Source organism: Peromyscus maniculatus, chromosome 8, assembly GCF_049852395.1.
Source record: "Peromyscus maniculatus bairdii isolate BWxNUB_F1_BW_parent chromosome 8, HU_Pman_BW_mat_3.1, whole genome shotgun sequence".
NCBI classification, from domain to species: Eukaryota; Metazoa; Chordata; class Mammalia; order Rodentia; family Cricetidae; genus Peromyscus; species Peromyscus maniculatus.
In genome coordinates, this window is record NC_134859.1 from 69,521,193 (window position 1) to 69,542,887 (window position 21,695).

General features: G+C 42.4%; 1 protein-coding gene across 2 annotated transcripts; it reads left to right on the forward strand.

Moving 5' to 3' along the window:
- Window positions 1-244: 244 nt before the first annotated feature.
- Window positions 245-16,557, forward strand: LOC143266950 (schlafen family member 13-like). 2 transcript variants are annotated; one of them, XM_076543009.1, is made up of 5 exons: window positions 245-732; window positions 7,892-8,955; window positions 12,466-12,618; window positions 14,158-14,881; window positions 15,049-16,557. In XM_076543009.1, exons 2-5 carry the CDS (start codon window positions 7,899-7,901, stop codon window positions 15,830-15,832), a joined length of 2,718 nt encoding a protein of 905 aa, XP_076399124.1. In that variant the 5' UTR covers window positions 245-732; window positions 7,892-7,898; the 3' UTR covers window positions 15,833-16,557. The 2 variants fall into 2 exon arrangements, with proteins under 2 accessions (XP_076399124.1, XP_076399122.1); XM_076543007.1 differs by lacking the exons at window positions 245-732; window positions 14,158-14,881; window positions 15,049-16,557 and adding an exon at window positions 1,181-1,333 and having other exon boundaries at window positions 12,466-12,650.
- Window positions 16,558-21,695: the final 5,138 nt, after the last annotated feature.

A 21,695-nucleotide genomic window follows, 5' to 3' on the forward strand; every position in this document is an offset into this window, starting at 1 on the left:
TGGAAAATGGAGTTTAGAAGCATGGGAAAACAGGTTATGAACTAAAATGCATATCGTGATGCTGTTAACTGTTTTAACACATGTCTAATAAGTGTAAATGCGTTAGGAACACACAACATATAAAGATCTGCAAGTATGAAGGGTTAATGGTGGTTAGTTTTCACCTCGGAGGACAGGGGGTGAGATCCTGATAAAAGCTCCTCTCTCACTCCCTAGACCAGCGTGAATCTCTGCTCCTGCCAGAAGCTTTCCACTGCAGAGAACTCGGCCTTCAGGCAGAGGCAGCAGCTCAGGGCTGTAACCCACTGGGCCAGGCCTGCAGTAAGGAGTTCTGCCCACAGACCAGGATGAGGGTTTAGCTGGAGAGAGAAGGGCTGCTAGACAGTCCAGTCCACCCTAAACCAACAGGGAGCTCAAGCTGGCAGCGTGCCAAAGACCTGCAGCCGGACAGGAAATCGGAACAGTTTCGTTTTTCCCCAAAGCAAGGTACAGAAGTTAGAAGGGTTGATTCCAACAATTGGCTGTGACCACTGCCCAACCCAAGCTGGAGACAGAGCTGTTCCTCTGTGCCTCAAGGCGGGTGACCAGACCCCACTGGAACTCGACCCGACCACAGACACTCAGGATTTGTGCCAGTGGCTGAGTTCTGGAAGGCAAAGGTTCGTGCCTGTTTCCAACTTCAGGGGAAGAGGAGCAAGAGAACTGGGAGTTCTTTCCCTCAGATTAAAAGAGGTGAGGATTGGGTGCGACTTCCAGGGGGCCAGGGTCGGATGGGAGTCGGGAGGCAGAGGGCAGGGTCTGAGGAAGAGCTTTTCTCCTCTGGAATGAGTTTTATCCCATTTTGTGTAATTAATATAGGCATATGAATAGATTCGGTAAATTGATTGGTTGGTAGATGCAGACTGGATGGGCAGGTGACAGAGTCCTGGGAGAGCCACAGAGCAGGAAGGAGTGAGAACCGCGCGAAGCCCAAAAGAGAAACTAAAGACACCAGGAACAATTCGGAAGCTCAATATATCTAAAGTTTAGGATGATTAAAGTTTAACTTATGAGTTTCAAGTTTCCCGGTATTTAGTAGACTTCCTAAAGTCTCTTGGTTTCCGTGGCTTTGGCGGGGAGCGCAGCCAACCATTTTAAAGGAAAGGCGGGACCTTAGTGCCAGCCTGGCAAATTTACTGGACCTGGGATTGGAAGGCTAGGCTCCAGGTGCTTAGGGCCCTGCAGCTCCTTAGCGCCACCACCGAGGTCTAGCCCGCCAAATCCGGAACCCGGAGGCTTGAGCAGTTGAGAAGTCAAGGTGACATCTGTGTGTCTCTCCTGCCTGAAGACCCAGGTATTTTATCAGGCTCAGCCACAAGTTCCTTAAAAAGAATGAGGGTGACGGGGTGATCCGGGTGGTTGCCAACCTGACTAGGCCAGCACAGGGGAAGGGAGGCTCGCAGAGGAGTGAGGGACTGGGATTGGGGGATGGGGTGGAGCGGGACCATGCATGCCTGAATGCCAGGGCTGCCCTCAGCAGCAGGTTTCTGTGCTGGCAGAGCCTGTCACCCTTAGCAGGTGCAAGTTAGATGCCGAGAGTGCAAGTGCTCAGGCCCCCAGCTGCAGTTTTTGAAATTGCAATGTTGAAAGAGATTCTATAGATGCGACTTAGAAACCCCTGTGAGATACTGTCCTTAACTGAGGCGCTGAGAGGCAGAAATAGCACTGTTACTGTCTAACCCGGAGTTTATAATCTAGAAGCTGTTGGAAAAGAGCCAAGGACCCTGTGATTTTTGTTTCCCAAATGTCTCTCGTTCTACAGCTCTATTTCTTTCTGTTCTGTTTCTGCCCCAAGATAGCCGGTTCCAACTTGTTTTGCTCAGTGTACTGCTCCTGCCCATCTAGAGGTTTGTGCATCCCACCCTTACTTTCCATACACATCAATCAGAGGCCTAATCTTTCACCAACAGTTTCTACGGTGGTGTAAGGCAGACAAAGATCACTTTTCTTCAGTTCTCATGGAAAGGTGCTATTGACTCTGGACCTGTTGTCCCACAGGCCCCTCCATGGTAGCTCACCCATTTCCTGTAGGGAGGCATTCTGCCTATCAAACTCTAGTATAGCTTTATTCTGTGTCATATGACATTTTTAAGATATTTACTTCCTAAAAACTCTGTTATCTGGAGCTGGAGAGATGGCTCAGCAGTGAAGAAGACTTCTTGTTTCTGCAGAAGACCGGGGTTCAATTCCCAGCACCAACATTAAAGTGAACAACTGTCCATAACTCTGGTCCCAGGGATCTGATGCCCTTTTCTAACCACCACTGGCACCAGGCAGGTGGTACACAGACATACATACAGGCAAAACACTCGTATACACTGAGCCATCTCTTCAACCCCTTGTCTGTAAGTTTTCTATGCAAATACTATCATAATGTGCATTGCCCTGCTATAAAATGGCTTTTTTGAGTCATTATTACATTTTGTAAACTTATGTGTGTTGGGTGAATGAAGACATGGTATAACTGTGTTCAATGTTGACTTGATGAGAAATGGAATCGCATAGAAGAAAGACCTCCAGGCTCATACCTAAGGGATTATTTCATCTATAGGCATATGTGTGAGTGATTATGTTGACTGAGTTAATTGAGAAGACCCATTCTAAAGGAAGGTGGCACCATTTCAAGGCTGTGGTGCCTAGACTGAAAAAAAGAACCAGCTAGCTGAGCAAAGGCATTTCTTGCTCCCTCTTCCTGACCATGGGTGGTTACACTGTGACCAAGCTGTGCAAATTCCAGCTGCCTTGTCTTCCTGGCTCTGGTCATCCGAACTTCTCACCGTGAGCCAAACCAACCCTACCTTCCCCAGTTGTCTTTGTCAGGGTGTTTCATCACAGCGGCAGAGAAGTAGCTTAGACACAAGGCTCACTCACTTTCTCTGCAGTATTTTTCTTTGTGGGCACATCCTTCATTCCCCATATCGCTGTGATGTTCTTCAAACTTTTTCCACTCTATTGCACTACATTTCTCCTCCTACCTTTATAGCAAAAGCCTCTTTCCAGAGGGAGTGATTTTGTTTCCTAGCTGAAGAGGAAAAAGGAAGGCATTAGAAGATTCTCCCTCCTGCCTCCCCCACAGCTATAAACCTAACCTCAATATCAACAGGTTTGCTTTTCTCCTCTTTGTCTTCTTACAGATTCTGAACCACAATCTTTTCCAAACCTTGACTCTCAGGATTCCATTGTTTTACTCACAGCCTCTTCCTCCATCTTTAAGTCCTCACTTTCCTACTGGCTCTCTCTCATCCATGGCAAATATTGTTTAAGCCTTTCTCATCCTAAAGAAAAAATAATCTTCAACTTCTCTTCCTCCATATACATTTCTGAACCTCTCTTTTTTAGTAAGTTTATCTAATGACTGGCTGTCTACATTTGATAACACTATACCTGTACCTGGTATTCATTCCTCAAGCCATTGTGACATAATGACAATTAGTATAGTTTTGCATACTGGACATCTGTGTGCCAAAGCATAGTGTTAAGTGCTTGGTGAATTACTTAATCCTTTCACTAAGAGTCATATTATGGTAAATGATCCCTGTACTCTTAGCAAGGATATAGGGTTAGGCATTTTTAGTATCCAGATAAATATAACAATAGTATGTTGTAACAAGTCTTTCTCTGTCCCACCAGGCAGTTCCCAAATAATGACATGGAGAATTCTTAGTAATTATGAATGTTCAGTTTTAGCTTAGGCTTATTTCCAACTAGCTCTTAAAACTTAAATTAACCCATTTCTATTAATCTACATGTTGCCATGTGGCTCATGGCTTTTACCTCTCCTCTTGCATGTCCTGCTTCCTCTGTGTTCTGCTGGTGACTCTGCCTTTCTTCTTCCCAGAGTCCTATCTATACCCAGAAGTCCCGCCTAACCTCTTTCTGCTTAGTGATTGGCAATTCAGCTCTTTATTAAACCAATCACAGTGACACATCTTCACAGAGTGTAAAACAATATTCTGCAACATTTCCTCCATTTTGTCTAAATAAAAAGGAAAGGTTTTAACTCTAACATAATGAAACTATAAACAATAACAACAATTATCAGGTAAGAATTACATTCACAATGTCCAGTCCATTTGTATTTGGCAAATTCAGAGAAAATATTCCAATATCTGTCCTATCTTGGTGAGTCCCAAGTTTTGTACCTAATTCACTTTCTTTCCTAATTTCTATTACCAACCCAAAACATCTTTTAGACCTGAAAACATTTTCTTAGATAAACATTTTAAGCTTTTATGTATCTCAACCTTATATACTTTACACTACTTTTGTAAGGTTCTTTTCTGAATTTGGTAACAAAGAAAACTGTAACTATGACTATCTAGTCTTCAACTCCATCCAAGAAGGATATAATATTACCTGAGTAAGCAGAGGTGCAAAACAAACAAAACTTCCAAAACTATAGAAATGACAGAAACTGCTAGCTGCCTGAACAGTCTCCCAAGGTTCCTCTGTAACCTTGGGGCATCCATTTCAGGCTATGGGCCTAGAATATCTGACAGACTTTTCTGTGAAGGAAGAATTGTGAAGGACTGTCCCATTTTGTCCTGGCAAAGTTTGGCAGTCGCTTTCTTTTGAGTTCTGCTTGTCCAGTTTGGACAGCATAATGTCAGCAGTCAAGGCAAGAGCAGTTTCCTGCCCAGTGGCTAACCTTGCCACAAAGAAAGCAAACTCCATGTGGAGGTTCTTTGTCATCCATCATCCTTTCATGAAGTAGATTGGTGCTGCCAAGAGAAGATATGTCTCATTCTCATGAAAAGCCTTAGGTTATTAAAACATCTTAAATACCATATTCTGTAGGTCTCTGAAATGTTTGAAGACCATCTTTCTATCTACAATATATTGGTTTAACCATGAAAACATATGTAATGTGACTACAAATTTGATTGTCATAGATGACTGACTATTAATCTGTCTTTGTTATCCTGAATAGTTTTCAGGGACTAAAACTTTATATTTTTAAATGAGCTGCACAAGTACAATACCTTAAACAAGAATAGAAACATATATACAGTATAACAAAAACAAACTTAATTTATATTTGTGTCAATATACAAAAATATCTTAAATAAGAGTAGAAACATATATACAATATAACTAAAATCTCCTTTGCTGAGTTTCCTCCCTGATATAACCAATAACAACTTGAGTTCAACCCCCCCTAAACAATGATAAACATCCATAATCCACTGAACAACTAAAAACCACCCACCCCACCTCTTGGGAATGTGGATGTCATGTTTTCTAGACTGCTTCCTGTTGTCTGGGGGTGATGACATCTATAGAGGACCCGGAGAAAATAGAGATAATGGTCCTGGGAGAGCTAGCTGTATCATTTGTTGTCCAGTCTCTGAGGAAAGGGAAAGTGCAGGGCTTATCCAAAGTCCTGGCTGGAGGAGCGCATGAGGCTGGACCATTTCAGCCAGCACCTTTGAAGTTGTTCTGGATGTAGAACTTTGAGGACACTAATAGAGGCATTCTGAGGGGTTAGACCACCTGAGCTGCTTGTCTTCACTGGTGTCTGGTCCTTTTTTTCTGAAAACACACAAACTTTTAAAGGTAACATATATATCTGCGTTAATACAAGTATATAGTGTGCAGAGTATACTAATAGGCTAAAGATGATTTTCTGTTTTATGTTTGAGCAGGTAAAACACATCTGTCAACTTTATAAGTTTGGTTGGATTGTATAACCAAACCTCTATTCATGCCATATGAAAGGATGACATGTAATAATAAGTCATGAGGACTCTGTAGCCAACAAGATTTATCATGTCTCATCCAGTTTCAGAGCTGTTTTCTTGTCAAGGGATCAGCTCATACATCACCTGTTTTGTAGTCTTTCTTGATTTTTCCCTCATATAAGTAGCCAAGATCCTCAAGTTCTCCCCCAGATCAAATTAGATCTCAATTTATTTGAAGGAATACATAGCTTTTCATTTCCTGTGGGAAAAAAAAGCCCAACCTTTCCCCCAACACAAAGTGTTATCTGACTTCCATTCTGAAGCCAAGACATCCCTAACGTATATAAGCTCATTTAATTCAGCAGTCCATTCCACAATCAAATGTCTCTCAGCAGCTGTTGTTCTCTGTTCATTAGCATTTTAAAAATTCAAAATTCACAAAACACCATATAGGATCCAGGCACCCTGTGCATTTTCATCCTTATGTGGCTTATACTTTTTATATTATTTTACTCTCTCTTTAAAGATTTTATTATTTTTAAACTATTTTTCTATGACTGTCTATACCCATTTTCTTTTCTTTCTTCAGCATCTAAGCACATTTTTAAATATACTGTACCTTTTTAGGTTTTCTGTGTCTGGACCTGACTTTACTAATCATCTATAGTGTTCTCTGACCATAAGAGACAAATCTTAAACTGTCATGTCAGCCACCATGTGGCTCAGCTTAGTGCACAGCACTGGCACATGGCACCGGCAACTGACCAAACCCCCAGGCAACAGCTAGTAGCCACGCCTCTGTATGCCACTGAGCACCAGCCCACCTGAGACACTGCAGGACTAGGAAGCTAAATCTGGGTCCTTGACCAGAACTTTTCTTAGCTTTCTCAGACCCTGTGTTTGGATATTTGAGCCCCATATTGGGCACTATATGTATCAAGTCTTTCTCTGTCCCACAAGGCAGCTTCCTAATAAAGACATAGAGAATTCTTAGTAATTATGAATGCTCAGCCTTGTCTTAGGCTTGTTTCTAACTGGCTCTTATGACTTAAATTAACCCATTTCTATTAATCTGAGTGTTGCCATGTGGCTGGTGGCTTGTACCTTGCCTCCTGCATGTTCTGCTTCCTCTTTATCAGGCTGACAACTCTGCCTTTCTTCTTCCCCAAGACCTTCCTTTCCCCAGAAGTTATGTCTAACCTCTTCCTGCCTAGCTATTGGCCATTCAGCTCTTGATTAAACCAATCACAGTGACACATCTTCACACAGTGTAAAGGAATATTCTGCATCAGTATGTGATATAAATGCAAGCCAAGACATGTCTGTTGGCACTTGTATCTAAGACCTCAGCTTCTTCAGTCCTTTCAAGTCACCAGTCTGTCATTCATTAAATCCTTTTGGGGGGGGGGTTGAGACAGGGTTTCTCTGTGTAGCCCTGGCTGTCCAGGAACTTACTCTGTAGACCAGGCTGGACTTAAACTCAGAGATCCTCCTGCCTCTGCCTCTGTCTCTCCTCCCAAGTGCTGAGATTAAAGGCTTGCACCACCACCTCCTGGCATTTCACTAAATCATACAATAGACTTTCCAATATCAACCTGTAGCACCTGTCAGTAGCTTACATACATGAATTCTCAGCAGCTGGCCCTGTGCTCTGTTCCCTGATACCTTATTCCTTTTGTGTTTCTCCTGCCTCTCTGTCGGACCTTTTTGATATCTCCTTCCAGTATATTCTGTATTTGCCCCCTAGTTCATTAGGAAATGTTTCAAGCTGTGAAATCTCATGCCATGGCACCCCCTTGCATTAGGTGATCCCTCCTGCTCCTGTACCTCAATGCTGATGGCTTCACTCTAACAATTCCAGTGAATAGGTGACTGCTACTCCTGGGAGCATTATTAAACTAACAGTTTAATAGGCAAATTAGTTCAGACATCTCTTTAATGTGTTTTTCCTCCCATAGCCCATATCACATGTGATGGTAAGTTTTACTTTCATTACACCCAAAACTATTTCTAAAGAGAAAGGACTATTTTTATTACTTGATATTTTATTGCTTTGACAGGATATATTTGACTAAGACTAAATATTTTCAGTAAGTAGATGAATGAATTGTGTGCATGAGAGAATTAACTGTAGTAAAGGTAAAACAAGTGTTTGGATTGTTTGACTATAGGACCAACATGGAAACAAATCTCTGCTTAGAGGTGATACAGTCTCACCCAGACTTGGTCATCTGTGTAAAAGAAGTGACTCTTGGGGAAGAAAACCGAAAGAAAATGGACTCAGGGAAGAGAAAGCTGGAGAAGACAAAAATTATAGAAGCTGTCTGTGCTCTGTTAAACTCTGGAGGAGGAGTGATTGAGATACAAATGGCCAACAACAGTGATCATCCTGTGGAGATGGGACAGGACTTGGAACAGTCTTTGAGAGAGCTTATCCAGTCTTCTAATTATCAGACTTTCTTTGAGACCCAACAACAAGGGAACCATTTTTATATTTTTATTAAATCTTGGATCTGCTGCCCTACAGATGGTTCTGCTAAGCCTCATATTTGCAGCCAAAATTCTTCCTTGTACTGTAGATCTGGAACTTCTGTGATTGAAATGAATTTTATAGATGCATTAGCATTTTTAAAGAGTAAGAAGAGTCTCAATTCTACTCTAACTGATGAAGGAACTCCACCTGCTAAAAAATTCAAAACTATGCATCAGAACAACCCTGAATTAAAATCTGCTTCTGAAATTTTCCAGTGTGAGAAACTTGAATATGGTCACACCTTGCCTTTTCCTGAATCTACTTCTATAGAGTTTAAACAATTCTCTACAAAAAACATCCAAAACTATATAAAAAATATAATTCCAGAGTATGTCTCTGCATTTGCAAATACCCTTGGGGGCTACCTTTTCATTGGAGTGGATGACAAGAGTAAGAGGGTCCTGGGATGCCCAAAAGACAATATTGATCGGGACTCTTTGGAAAGAGTGGTAAATGAAGCAATATCCAAGTTGCCAGTTTTCCATTTTTGTTCACCTAAAAAAAATGTGTCTCACCAGACCAGAGTCATAGATGTGTTTGAAAAGGGGAATTTGCACGGTTATCTCTGTGTGATCAAAGTGGAGCCTTTCTGCTGTGCAGTGTTCTCAAAAGCTCCCACTTCATGGATGGTAGACAAGGAGAAAGGTATCTACAACCTAACTACTAAGGAGTGGGTAGACATGATGGTGGATGCTGGTCCAGGTAAGAGGGGAGAGTTCTCCCTTCTCTGTCCTTTTCAACTCTTTTGAGTTCCTCTGTATTCTTCACACTCTGAAAATCTGAGTTCTTTCACCTACTAAAGTTGACTTTCTCTGGTCTTGATGCTTTTTGGATACAAGAAATTTGTAGGACTGGAGAGATGTCTCAGCGGTTGAGAGCACTGGCTGCTCTTCCAGGGGTCCTGAGTTCAATTCCCAGCAACCACATGGTGGCTCACAACTATTTGTAATGAGATCTGATTTCCTCTTCTGTCTTGCAGGCATACATGCAGGCAGAACACTGTATATAATAAATAAATAAATCTTTTTTAAAAGTTGGAAATAGCTTTCTTTTGTGGCACATGTGTGCATATGCCACAGTTCACACATGGAGGTCAGATACCAACATGGGTCACTTCTCCTTCCACCAAGTGGGTGCCAGAGTTTGAACTCAGGTCATCAGGCATGGAGGCAGGCACCTGTCTTAGTCATGGTTTCTACTGCTGTGAAGAGACACTATGACCACGGCACCTCTTATAAAGGAAAATACTTAACTGGGGTGGCTTGCTTACAGTTTCAGAGGTTCAGGCCATTATTGTCATGGTGGAACATGGCAGCGTGCAGACAGATGGTTGCTGGAGGAGTAGATGAGAGTACTACAGGTGCAGATGATCGCAGGCACCTGCACACAGGCGTGTGGTCCAATCACCCTCTCTATGCAGACCTGCTGGCTAAAGCCACTAAGAAACATGAAAATGGGCTTCCACACCTTCACACTGGCATACTTCCTCCAACAAGGACACACTTCTCAATAGTGCCACTCCCTTTGGGGACCATTTTCTTTCAAACCACCACAACACCTTTACCCACTGAGCCATCTCACCAGTACCATAAAAATGGATTTCTTATTTATACACTTATTATTTAAAATCCAGCACTATAAGATGCTGGAACCTCATAATAATGATCACCTGGTGCCAAAGTTAAGTATGTTACCAATTCTGGGAGTCAGGAACCCACAACAGATGTAATGTATTTTGGTTGGACCTAATTGCTCTTTTTGCTAAATCTTCATTGGCTAATCAGTCTCTTGTTCTTCTATATGAATTTCAGGATGTTTTTCTTAGTTCTGTGAAAAACATCATTGGAATTTGATAGGGTTTGTATGGACTCATTGGACTGAGTTTAGTGACAGCCATTTTCACAGGAGAATTTGTTCTTCTGGTGTCTGCCTCAGGGTTGAAAGTTTTCATCGTAGAGGCCTCTTGCCTCCTTTGTTAGGTATGTTATCAGGGATTTTTTTAAAGCAGTCATTAAGGAGATTTTCCAGATCTGTTTCTCAGCAAGTTTGTTATTGGTATATAGAAGAGCAGCAGGATTTATCTATTGGTTTTTATATCCTGCTACTCTGTGGAAGTTATCAAGTATAAAAGCTTACTGGTAGAGTCTTTAAGGTCTTTAAGTTTAGGGTCACAGCATCTGCAAGTGGGACAATTGACTTCTTTTCTATTTGTACACTTGAATAAGAGTGAACCTTGATGTTAGAGACAGTTCTTTTAGTTTTTTCTCACCTAGTGTAATGCTAGGCTTACATTTGTCATATGCAGCTTTTATCATGTTGACGTCTGTTCTTTACCTGGTTTCTTAAGGGATTTTATTGTGGAAAGATGTAAAATTCCAACACACTCATTTTCTGCATCTAGTGAGATGATCTGTGATTTTTGTCCCAGATTCTACTTATGTGACACATTGCATTTATTAATTTGCCTATGTTAAGCCACTCTTGCTTCACTGGAATGCAGCCTACTTGATCATGGGAGGTGATCTTTTTAGTGTTGGATTAAGTTTGGTTTGCAGGTTCTTAGGAGTTTATCATGGAAATGGAGAAGCTAAATTTTTGTTTTGTCTTTTTATGGTTGTGCTACCAAGACAATACAGCTTTATGGGGTGAATTAATAGTGTTTCTTCCCTTCTATTTCACAGAATAGTTTGAGGAACATTGCTGTTAATTCTTCAGTGACAGTCTATTAGAAGTCAACATGAATCCACCCAGTTCTGGGGTTTTCTTTGCTAGGATTCTCTTCATCTTCCTGTTGGGTATGCACAGATGGGAGGCTGTACTTCTGTCTCAGGTCTTTGCAAAGAGACAACACAATCTTCTTGGAAATGTGAGAAGGTTCATTGAATTGGAAGGGATTTAGCTGCATTTGGCAGCTGCCACTTAAGCAATCTTGATTTAGTTTGGGTAGGTGATACAGGTCAATGGATTTCTCCTTTGATCCAAAACCCTAGATTTTTCACCTCTTTAGAATACAGGTTTTCAAAGTGTTCCCTAATGATCCTCTGGATTTTACTGATACCTGTTGTAATGTTATGTCTTCTCTTTCTCTAGTTGGTTTAGCTAAGGGTTTATCAATCTTATCTATTTTTTAAAAGGTATGTTTTACTCATTCTTTTGATTATTTTTTTCATTTCTACTTCTTTAATTTCTACCCTGATGATTATTTTTTTTCTATCTACTAATTTTTGGCTTGGGTTCTTCTTGTTTGGTGAATTGTTTCTCTGAGTTGAAATTCCATGATGTTACTTACTTGAGATGGCTCTGTTTTTTCCATGTAATCACTCACAGCTATAAACTCCACTATTGAATGTGCCTTTGATACATTCCAAAGGTTCCTATGACTGCTGCTTCCATTTTCATTTGGTTATGTGAATGTTTTACTTTCCTGATTCCATTAATGACATGCTGATCATTCATTGTTTAATCTCCATGTGTTTGTAAAGTTCTGTACTTTCTCTTGTTATTGCTTTATAGTTTTATTTAATTTTGGTCTAATGAGAAATAAGAGATTACTATTTCTTCTCTTTTTGTCTGTTTTGGTTTTTCAAGACAAGATTTCTCTGCATAGCTCTGGCTATCCTAGAACCTGCTCTATATACAGGATGGCCTTGAACTCACAGAGATCTGCCTGCCTCTGCCTCCCAGCTAGTGCTCTTGACCTGTGAGCCAACTCTCCAGCCCCAAGCTTCTCTTTCTGAGTCCAGCCTCCTCCTTCCTTGGCATGTCAGTGCCCAGTCCTTCCTTGCCCCATGCTTACCTTTCACAGCTGTCTCCTGCCCATGAACAGTGGCAGGCTGAAACCAGGATCCCTGATTTGAGATTGTTACTTGCTATCAGGACCCCCAAGGTAGCGCAGTACTAACCAATGGATCCACTATCCAGTTGGCACCCAGTGAAGTGACACAGGGGACCTCCTCTCTACTGATTACTTGTGATGTCAAAGGAGTCACTGCTTCTCCAGAACCTTCTATTGGATTTGAAGCTTTTGAGGATTCTGATTTTGTCATGTGGATGGGACTTCCAGTCTCTTCACCAGGGCTCCTTATATTAACTTCTAGATCAAGCTCTTCAACTTCCCTCCTGTATGATTTCTGGTGTTCTTCCCATTTTTCCCCTTTGGAATAGAGCCTATGCTTTGTTATTCTGACTGTTTTCATTCACTGTGTCACACAGAGGCAGCTGCCAATCAGTCATCTTCCCTCCGTAACCTGTGTGAAGACTTTGAGTCTCAGCTGAGTCTTTCCAACAGCCCTCCACTCTGCAGACCAGTGTATTCTATAAAAGGACTGGAGGATAAAGTCCATCTCCAAAAGCATTTGTTTCCAGGTATGAACAGCTAGTTTTTCCATTAGGAGAAAGAGACCATTTAATACATTTGCTAAAAAAGAAATCAGTGAGATTGCCTTCTGCAACACCAAGTTTATGATGTAACAGTGCTACAAACCCCTTGGGAATGAGATGTGGGTACCCTTGAAGTCATCTACCAGGGTAACAGCAAAATCTGATAAATGTGCAGCAGTAAAGCCCCCCCCCCCAGGAATTTAAAACATAGCATTCCCAGGGCTTGAGCACGTGCATTTGAGTCAGCTTCTCAAGGGTTCAGACACTGGGTTCGGAACTCTCTGAACCAGTACAGCCACAGCAAAAGCCTTACACTGGAAGCACAATGATACAGTTGACCATTTTAGTCAGCTTTTAGGGACAGAGGAAAGAACACAAGCCTTCACATGGCAGAATAGGAGGGCACACAAGAACCGTGAGTAATTTGGCTTCAAAGAAGGTGGTGAGAATAAATCACTAGTTTCTGGGCTTGGTTGAAAATAATAATTCAAGATGATAGATTATGTCAGCTTTTAGGTATATTTTGTCTAGGAATTCCTACTTAGGAAAGATCAGGTTTTCTGAAGGATGGAACTGGCCTCTTCACCTTCACACTCTGATTATTTGTGAGATCTGTTACTCAAATACAATACAGAGACATCCTGGGTATAAATAAACATGTATGAAGGCCCCGGTAATTAATGTATTAGGATAGCCTTAGGTCCATTTTCAAAATTAATTTACTTGAACTCTTTTTTACTTTTTAACTTATCAGAAATATTTTTGAACTTTCCACAAAGGAATCTGATATAAGAATAACTCCACAGATTTTGTTTGCATATTTTTAGGCTCAATAAATTCCATTTGGCTTGGCACAGACTTTTCTGTAAGATTATGGGAGAGTCACATCATTCCAACAGCTTGGTGGGATATGAGTAGAAGGGGATGTATACAGATGGAATTTCTCTTAAGTTGTACTACACAGAGGAGATTAGTTCCTTTTTTATTTTTAAAATGTATTATAATTTTAATTTTTATTAAAAACAGAGTTTTTTCATATAATATATTCTAATCACCTAGCTCCTCCCAGATCCTTGACACCTACCCACCCACTCAAATCCACACCCTTTTCCCCACTTTGTCTCTCATTACAAAACAAATGGACAACTAAAACAAACCAGAATAGGACAAAACAAACAGAAAAAAAAATAAAGAAAAAGAACAGGAAACACATACATACAGAGTGTGTGCGCGCGCGTGCGCACGCACACACACACACACACACACACACACACACACACACACACACACATCATAAGAACACAAAATTGTAAACCATAGTAAATAAGCAAAAGACCTGTAAGGTAAGAAATAGACCCACACAAAGCATGTGAGTAAAAAAAAAAAAAAAAAACCTCCAAAAACACCATTGAGTTTCTTTTGTGTTGGCCATCTACTTAATTCTCCATTTTAGACATAATATGTGAATTGTACAAAGCAATCCAAAGACTTATTTGAAATTTTGTCTATTCTTTCCATGTCCAGTGTTACCAAAACGTTTGACATATACTCCTGAATCCCTCTGGATGGAGCTGTGCTCAGAGCATGAGAGATTGAAGAACTTAATGAGCCAGGAAATGCGTTCTGTCTCCTGTGGTTTGCTGATTGTCTCTAAAAGCTGGGCTGTGGACCTGAACCTGGAAGAGAAGCAGGGAGTCATCTGTGATGCTCTGCTGATTGCAGAGAATAGCTCCCCCACCCTCTACACCATTCTTGAGGAGCAGGATGAGTGGGGAAAGGACTACTGTACCCACACTGCCTTTACTCTCAAGCAGAAGCTAGTGAACACTGGTGGCTACACTGGGCGGGTGTGTGTCATGACCAAGGTTCTCTGTCTGAGTTCCAAGAGCAATGTAGAGACCAGTGAGTGGTCAGCCTCTCCTATAAATTACCCATGCTCCTATAAGCTTGCCAACACCCAGGAAATGGAAGCCTTGCTGCAGGCCCTTGTGATTGTCTTGCTCAACTTCAGATCTTTCTTGAGTGACCAGGTTGGCTGTGAAATTTTGAATCTTCTCACAGCCCAACAGTATGAGATATTCTCAAAAAATCTCTACAAAACCAAGGAACTGTTTGTACATGGCTTGCCGGGGTCGGGGAAGACAATCATGGCCATGAAGATCATGGAAAAGATCAGAAACACATTCCACTGTAAAACAGATAGAATTCTCTACATCTGTGAAAATCAGCGTTTGAGGGACTTTATCGGGTAAGTGTTTGGATCTTATGTCTGTGTGTTATCAATCTGGGTTTGAATTTTTCTCTTAAGTTACCCTGATTCTTGGGAATTAGTACAATGACCTGTGACAGCAGTGGTGTGTTGCTGGGTATGTGATGCAGTTAGAGAAACAACTAATGTCCTTTTCACTGTTACAGGGGAAAAAATATTTGCCAGGCAGTGACCCGGAAAACTTTCATGAAAAATAAATTTGAGACAGACAGGATCCAACACATCATTGTTGATGAAGCTCAGAATTTCCGCACTGAAAATGGGGACTGGTATAATAAGGCAAGATCCATCACTCAGAGAGAGAAAAATTCTACCAGAATTCTCTGGATCTTCCTGGACTATTTTCAGACCAGCCACATGCAACAGAGTGGCCTGCCAGATTTTTCATGCCAGTATCCAAGGGAAAAGCTCACAAAAGTGGTACGCAATGCAGACCAAATAGCTCAGTTCTTATATGGTGAGTTACAGAAAATCAGAGATAACCCTCCACCCAATATCCCTCCCACATCCCTGGAGATGCCCCAAGTATTTACCTGTGCTCAAGGTGTACTAGGCACCTGCAAGAACAAAGAATTGAGCTGGAAAGACATGGTGATCTATGTAGCAGATAAATGCAATGTTTTACTGAAGAATGGCTATTCTCCCCAAGATATCGCTGTGCTTTTCAGCACAGAGGAGCAAAAGAATATACTTAAAGGTGAGTTCCTGAGAGAAATGAGGAAGAAGAGAGTGTCTCAGATGGATGATGACATGTTTGACAGCATCCGTCGATTCTCAGGCCTAGAAAGAACCATTGTGTTTGGTATTAATCCCCATTCAGTTGAGACAGACATTTCCCACAACCTATTGCTCTGCTTGGCTTCCAGAGCAAAGAAACATCTGTATATTCTGAGCTTTCCTAATCATTCTCCCCCTGTGGATGAGGCTTAGTCCCTTGAATAGGATGCTTGAGGCCTAGCTTCATTCACTGGCGATAGGAAAACAAAACCTCATCTAGGCCCTTCAGTACAAGAAGAAAGATAAAGATAGGACAAAATTCTGTCCTGCAGTTTCAGAAAATGCTGACAAAAAGATTACCAGTGGACACTGAAAGTTGCTGTGCATCTCAGGCTGAAAACTAAGTTGAAGAAAAGAACAGCAAAACAATGTGCACATGACACATGCTCTGAAAATGTTGAAACCACTGAGGAACACACACCCTTGTCCCAACCCCTGCCTTGGCCATTCTGCAGCCATGACAGGCTGGGGAAAAGACCCAATAGGATGTAGGCCCCTTTCCCAGCAGGATGTGCCTTTGAGCCCCCAACCTTGGCCCTAGTTTTAGTAACAGAAAAACCCCACCGGATATTCCCATATGGTAGAAGAAATCAATTAAAAGTTATAACTAGCAGGTTCATGATAAAGAAGAAATGTAGAAACCACAGCTTCCACTGAAAGAGGTAATAGTTTTGCTGCAGCTGCAAGCTAACCAAGGACAGCACCTCTGGATGGGAGGTGCATCAATCCTGAGTCTGTTCCTATGTAGTGTGTAGACCCCTATAAAAACCCTGCCCCACTGTTACTCAGGGTCTCTCCTGCTCTGCTGCTCCATAAGACAGATGAAGAGGCCTGAGTTAACTTGCAACAATAAAAACACTCTTTGCTTTTGCATTGGATTTGGTCTCTTGATGGTCTTTGGGGGACTCTGGGTGTTAGTTATTTGGCCAAGTTGTGTTCTTACTCTGCAAGGAAATGTCACAAAACATGACAGAATCCACTAATAAGAGTTTTCTTTAAGATAAAGGGACAGAGAGTGTACAGGCCTGTGGGAGAGACACGTGCGTGGAGAAGAAGGAACCAGGAACATGGCACTTGTTTTTTAAAGGCTGGACATGCCCAGGTCACGTCACTACTCCATGCATGTGCGTAGATCACATGGCCACGTTGCGTGCTTACGTGGCCATGAAATGTCACGGATCCTGGTCACGTGAGACGCCTTGTCCCAGAAATGGCTATCTTGACTTGGAACTGGCTAGGCGGAAGTGTCCACCGGGCATATGCAAACATGCCCAACCATGTGGGCGTGTGGGCATGTTGTGAACCCTTCACTGGGTATAAGACCACAAGGATTAAAACTACAGGTAAAAACAATATAATATAGTAAGTAATATCTGATTTCTAAAACAGACTTCCACTTTAAATTGATAAATACATTTATGAAAATTAAATGTATTTACAAGTATAAAGATAAAGACTAAAACACCCCAGGTTCTGAAGAGAAAACACGGGCCCATCCAGTACCTTGCAACACCAGCCAAAAGGTCACTATTAGAGTAAGCAGAGGTACAGTATGGTGCCTTATGGGAAAGAGAGAGAGAGAATAATTCAGGTCCTGTAGACAGGCATATCTGAAGAGATGAGAGAGGAAGGGAACAGGCTGAGATGGTGAGGGAGCCTGGTCTACAGAGGAAGATCCAGGAAAGGCACAAAGCTACACAGAGAAACCCTGTCTCGAAAAACCAAAAAAAAAGATAAAACAGAACTCTAAAGGATATGCTAAATAAACAGAAAGGGGTAACAAAAATCCCCAGAAATAGACTGCATAATGCTCTATTAACTTTGAATTTTCTTAATGCCAATGAGAAAGGAACAACAGCTGCAAAGAGACATTGGAAAGGAAAAAAGGACAGACACACAGACACTTGTACAGAAAGACTGGGATCAGCTGGGCTCTGCTCACTCTGATGGAGAGCAGCAACTGCTGCCCAGAACCTCTGCTGATTTATTTTATACACCAAATGAAGGAGGCGGGTTCAATATATACAGTCAAATAAAGAGTTGGGTTCATGGTCTACAACTGAACAAGGAGGCAGGTTTAGCTCGTCTCAGTAGGAGGGCTCTGGAGGGGAGCAGACCCAGGCTGCAGTGATCCAGGAGGGTGAAGCTGTGGTTTCTACTTGTTGCACACACTGGGCAATCATTTGTAAACACTGGTACTTGAACCAGAGGAAGGCTTTTGTGGTGATAGTGTGTTCCCCAATATATTGTGCACCTTAAAAACCTTATCTGGGGCCAGAGAACAAAACAGCCGCTAGATAGACATAGAGGCCAGAAAATGGTGGCACTCATACATTTAATCCTAGCATTCTGGAGGCAGAGATCCATCCAGATCTCTGTGAGTTCAAATCCACACTGGAAACAGCCAGGCATGGTGACACATGCCTTTAATCCCAGGAAGTGATGGCAGGAAGCAGAAAGGTATATAAGGTGTGAGGACCAGGAACTAGAGGCCTGATTAAGCTTTCAGGTTGTTAGCAGCAGTTCAGCTGGGATGCATTCTCGATAAGGATTCAGAGGCTTCCAGTTTTCTGAGATTCGTTCTGGATAAGGTACAGAGGCTTCCATTTTGAGGAAACAGGATCAGCTGAGGAATTGGTGAGGTCTTCTAAAGATTTGTGCTACAGGCTTGCCATTTCTCTGAGCCTAACTGGGGTGGGGGAAGAGGAAAGGGAATAGGAGATGAGAACATGAGGGAACATCATGGTTGATCTGGGGAGGGTCAGAATGGAAGAGCAAGAAAAGAGATATCTTGATAGAGGGAGTTATTATGGGGTAAGGGAGAAAACTGGTGCTAGGGAAATTCCCAGGAATCCACAAGGATGACCACATATAGACTACTAGAAACAATGAAGAGGGTACCTGAGCTGGCCTACACTGGTAATCAGGTTGGTGAATACCCTAACTGTTATCATAGAGCCTTCATCCAGTAACTGATGGAAACAGACACAGAGATCCACAGCCAAGCACCAGATCGAGCTCTGAGTGTCCAGGCGAAGAGAGGGAAGAGGGATTATTTGAGCAAAACTGGGGGGCGGGGGGTGTCAAGATCGTGATTAGGACATCTACAGAGACAACTGAACCAACTCATAGGAACTCACCAACTTTAGACCAACAGCTCTGGAACCTACATGGGATCAGTCTAGGCCCTCTGAATATAGGAGACAGTTGTATAGTTTTGTCTGTTTGTGGGGCCCCTGGCAGTGGGAACAGATTCTATCCCTGGTGCATGAATTGACTTTCTGGAGCCCATTACCTATGATCAGAGGCCTTGCTTAACCTTGATGCAGGAGGAAGAGACTTGGTCCTGCCTCAACAGAATATACCTAGCTTTTCTGCCCCGCCATGGGAGGCCTTAAATTTTTGGAGTTCAGCGTGGGGGAAGAGTCAAGGAGGGGAAGGCTGGGAGGGAACAGGAGGAGGGATAAGAGGGAGAATCCATGGTTTGTATGTTAAATGAATAAAAATACTTTTAATAAAAGAAGAAGAAGACATAAAATTAAACACCTCCTCCTAACCCGGGGTTCCCCCCTTCACCTTTATAAACCATTTGCCTATATGCCATGTGTATCTGCCCTCTATCCAGAGGATGTCCATTGTTCCTCCTGGACAAATACCCCTCCACTTTTTCCTTTTCTCCTTCCTTTATTCTCCATTGTCCCCTATCTCCTTCACCAGTGCATCCTGGCCCATTCTAATACAGATCTCAATATAAATCTCCCTTTTTCTCCTCCTAAAAGTTACCCATGAATGCTGGGCAGTGGTGGCACATGCCTTTAATCCCAGCACTCGGGAGGCAGAGCTACGTGGGATCTGTGTGAGTTTGAGACCAGCCTGGTCTACAGAGGGAGATCCAGGACAGGCACTAAAACTGCAAGGAGAAACTCTGTCTCAAAAAGGAAAACAAAAAACCTCCTGCAAGGTGATTTGCTGCACTTTTCTGCCTGAGTCAGAAAACAGTCACTTTAACTTAACTTTCCCACCCCCACTTAAAAAAGGATCTCTGAGAGAAAACAGGGTGTTTGGCTGTGCTTTATGTTTAATCTGGAGTCCTAGATTCAGAGTGAAGATTCAGTCTATTTCAAAAAGTGTTACAGTAGAGGTTTTTAGTATAGTTCACCTTTCTTCAGAAAGTGTAACAGTAGAGGTTTTTAGTATAGTACATCTTTCAAGCATTCACACTGGCTATATATTGATTCCTCAAAGCCAGTTTCTCTCCAAGGCTTGCCTGGACAGGTGTGTGCCCAGCACAGTTCACACTTCCTGACTCTCTGGACAAGGGAAACAACAGAAAGCCTGCCAGTGCTCTGAGCTTCAGGGAACTCAGCTTCCAGGACACAGAGTAAGTGAAGCAGGTCCACTGCAGCATCCTCGACCCCATTGTCTGTCTCTTTGTGTCCCCACCTAATGCCAGGGCCTGTCTACTTCCTGATACTGGGAGGATGTGCGGTGGAGGAGTTGCCAGCACAAACCATCCCTCTCAAGTAAAGCTAATCTTGGCTCCTTGGCATCTTCAGAGCTTCTTCTATCAAAGCACAGGCTGCTGAGGACTTGGGACTCACTGGATCTGTGGTCAGAGCAAATGCCTTCCTCTCTGAGATGGAGGGAGGGCTTAAAGTTGCTGGGGGAGAGCCCATTATGCTTGCTCTGTGACTGGCTAGTGAGGCAGCAAGAGGGAGGTCATGGAGGGCTATGTGTGGCAGGCTTGTGGGAATCTGCAGAGTCTCTTGAGGGTTCCCTATCCTCTTGGAGACCTGACCGTGTTGCCTGGTAAGAAAACATGGCTCCTGGAATGGGAGGAACAGTACTCTAGAGCCAGAAAGAAGTCAGCCTCTAGAGAAGTTTGTAATTTAGAAGATGAGAACTTTGCTTTCCCATGAGAGATGCCAATTTCCAACCCAGGAGAGAAGCAGTGGTCTAGGCTTGAGTTGCTTTGCTTTTGTTCCACAGAAAGCAGGTCCTTCCTCTCCTGTCCCCTCCTTCTGTGCTTTCTCTCCAACCTGCAATTGTGACAAACTAAGGACATTTGAATGTCATATTCTCTCCCACCAAAAATAGCTGACTAGACACCCTGATGCCCCAGTTCCTTTGTTACAGAATTTCCCCCAAGTCAGTGAAACAATTTGAGAAGCACGAACTAGCTGGTGAATTGGAACCAAGGCTCCAAAACTTTAGTGAGCTTTCTTCAGTCTTGGAATTTGGTGAGCTCAGGTGTCTGCCTGATTTTTTAAGGACTGTGTCAGGGCTGTGTGCCTGAAGGTAGTGGGTATGAACTATAGACAGTTTTCATAGCTGAGATCTTGAACTGAATGGTCCATGTCCCAGACTAGTCCTTAGATCATCCAAATGTTTCTGCAGGTTTTTTGTTTTGGACCCCCCACCGGCTCCCACATCAAGACACAGAGAATTACTAGTTATGAATGCTTGGCCTTAGCTTATGCGTGTCCCACTAGCTCTTATACGTAAACCAGTTTCTCTTCATCTACGTTTGCCTCAGGGCTTTACCTTTCTTTCCCTCTGTGTACACCTTACTTTCAATGCTTCTCCTGTGTAGCTGACTGGCAGCTGCCTGGCTTCTGGACCCAGGTGTGTCCCTCTTTCTCCTTCCTTCTCTCCTTTTTCTTCTTCACTCTCATGCCTAGATTCCTCCTCCTACTTATTCTCTCTGCCTGCCAGCTCTGCCTGTCACTCTCCTGCCCAGCTATTGGCCATTCAGCTTTTTATTAGAGCAATCATGTGCCTCAGGCAGGCAAGGTATAACAGCAACACATATTTACATAATTAAACAGATGCAGCATAAACAAATGTAACACATCTTTACAACATGAACTAAGGCAGCAGAAATAGATGTAATACACCTTACACAGTTAATATAATATTCTGCAGCATAAACACATATAACACATCTTTACCTAGTTAAAGAATATTCTAGGTAATATCTTTACCTAGTTAAGAATATTCCACAGCAAAATGTGTC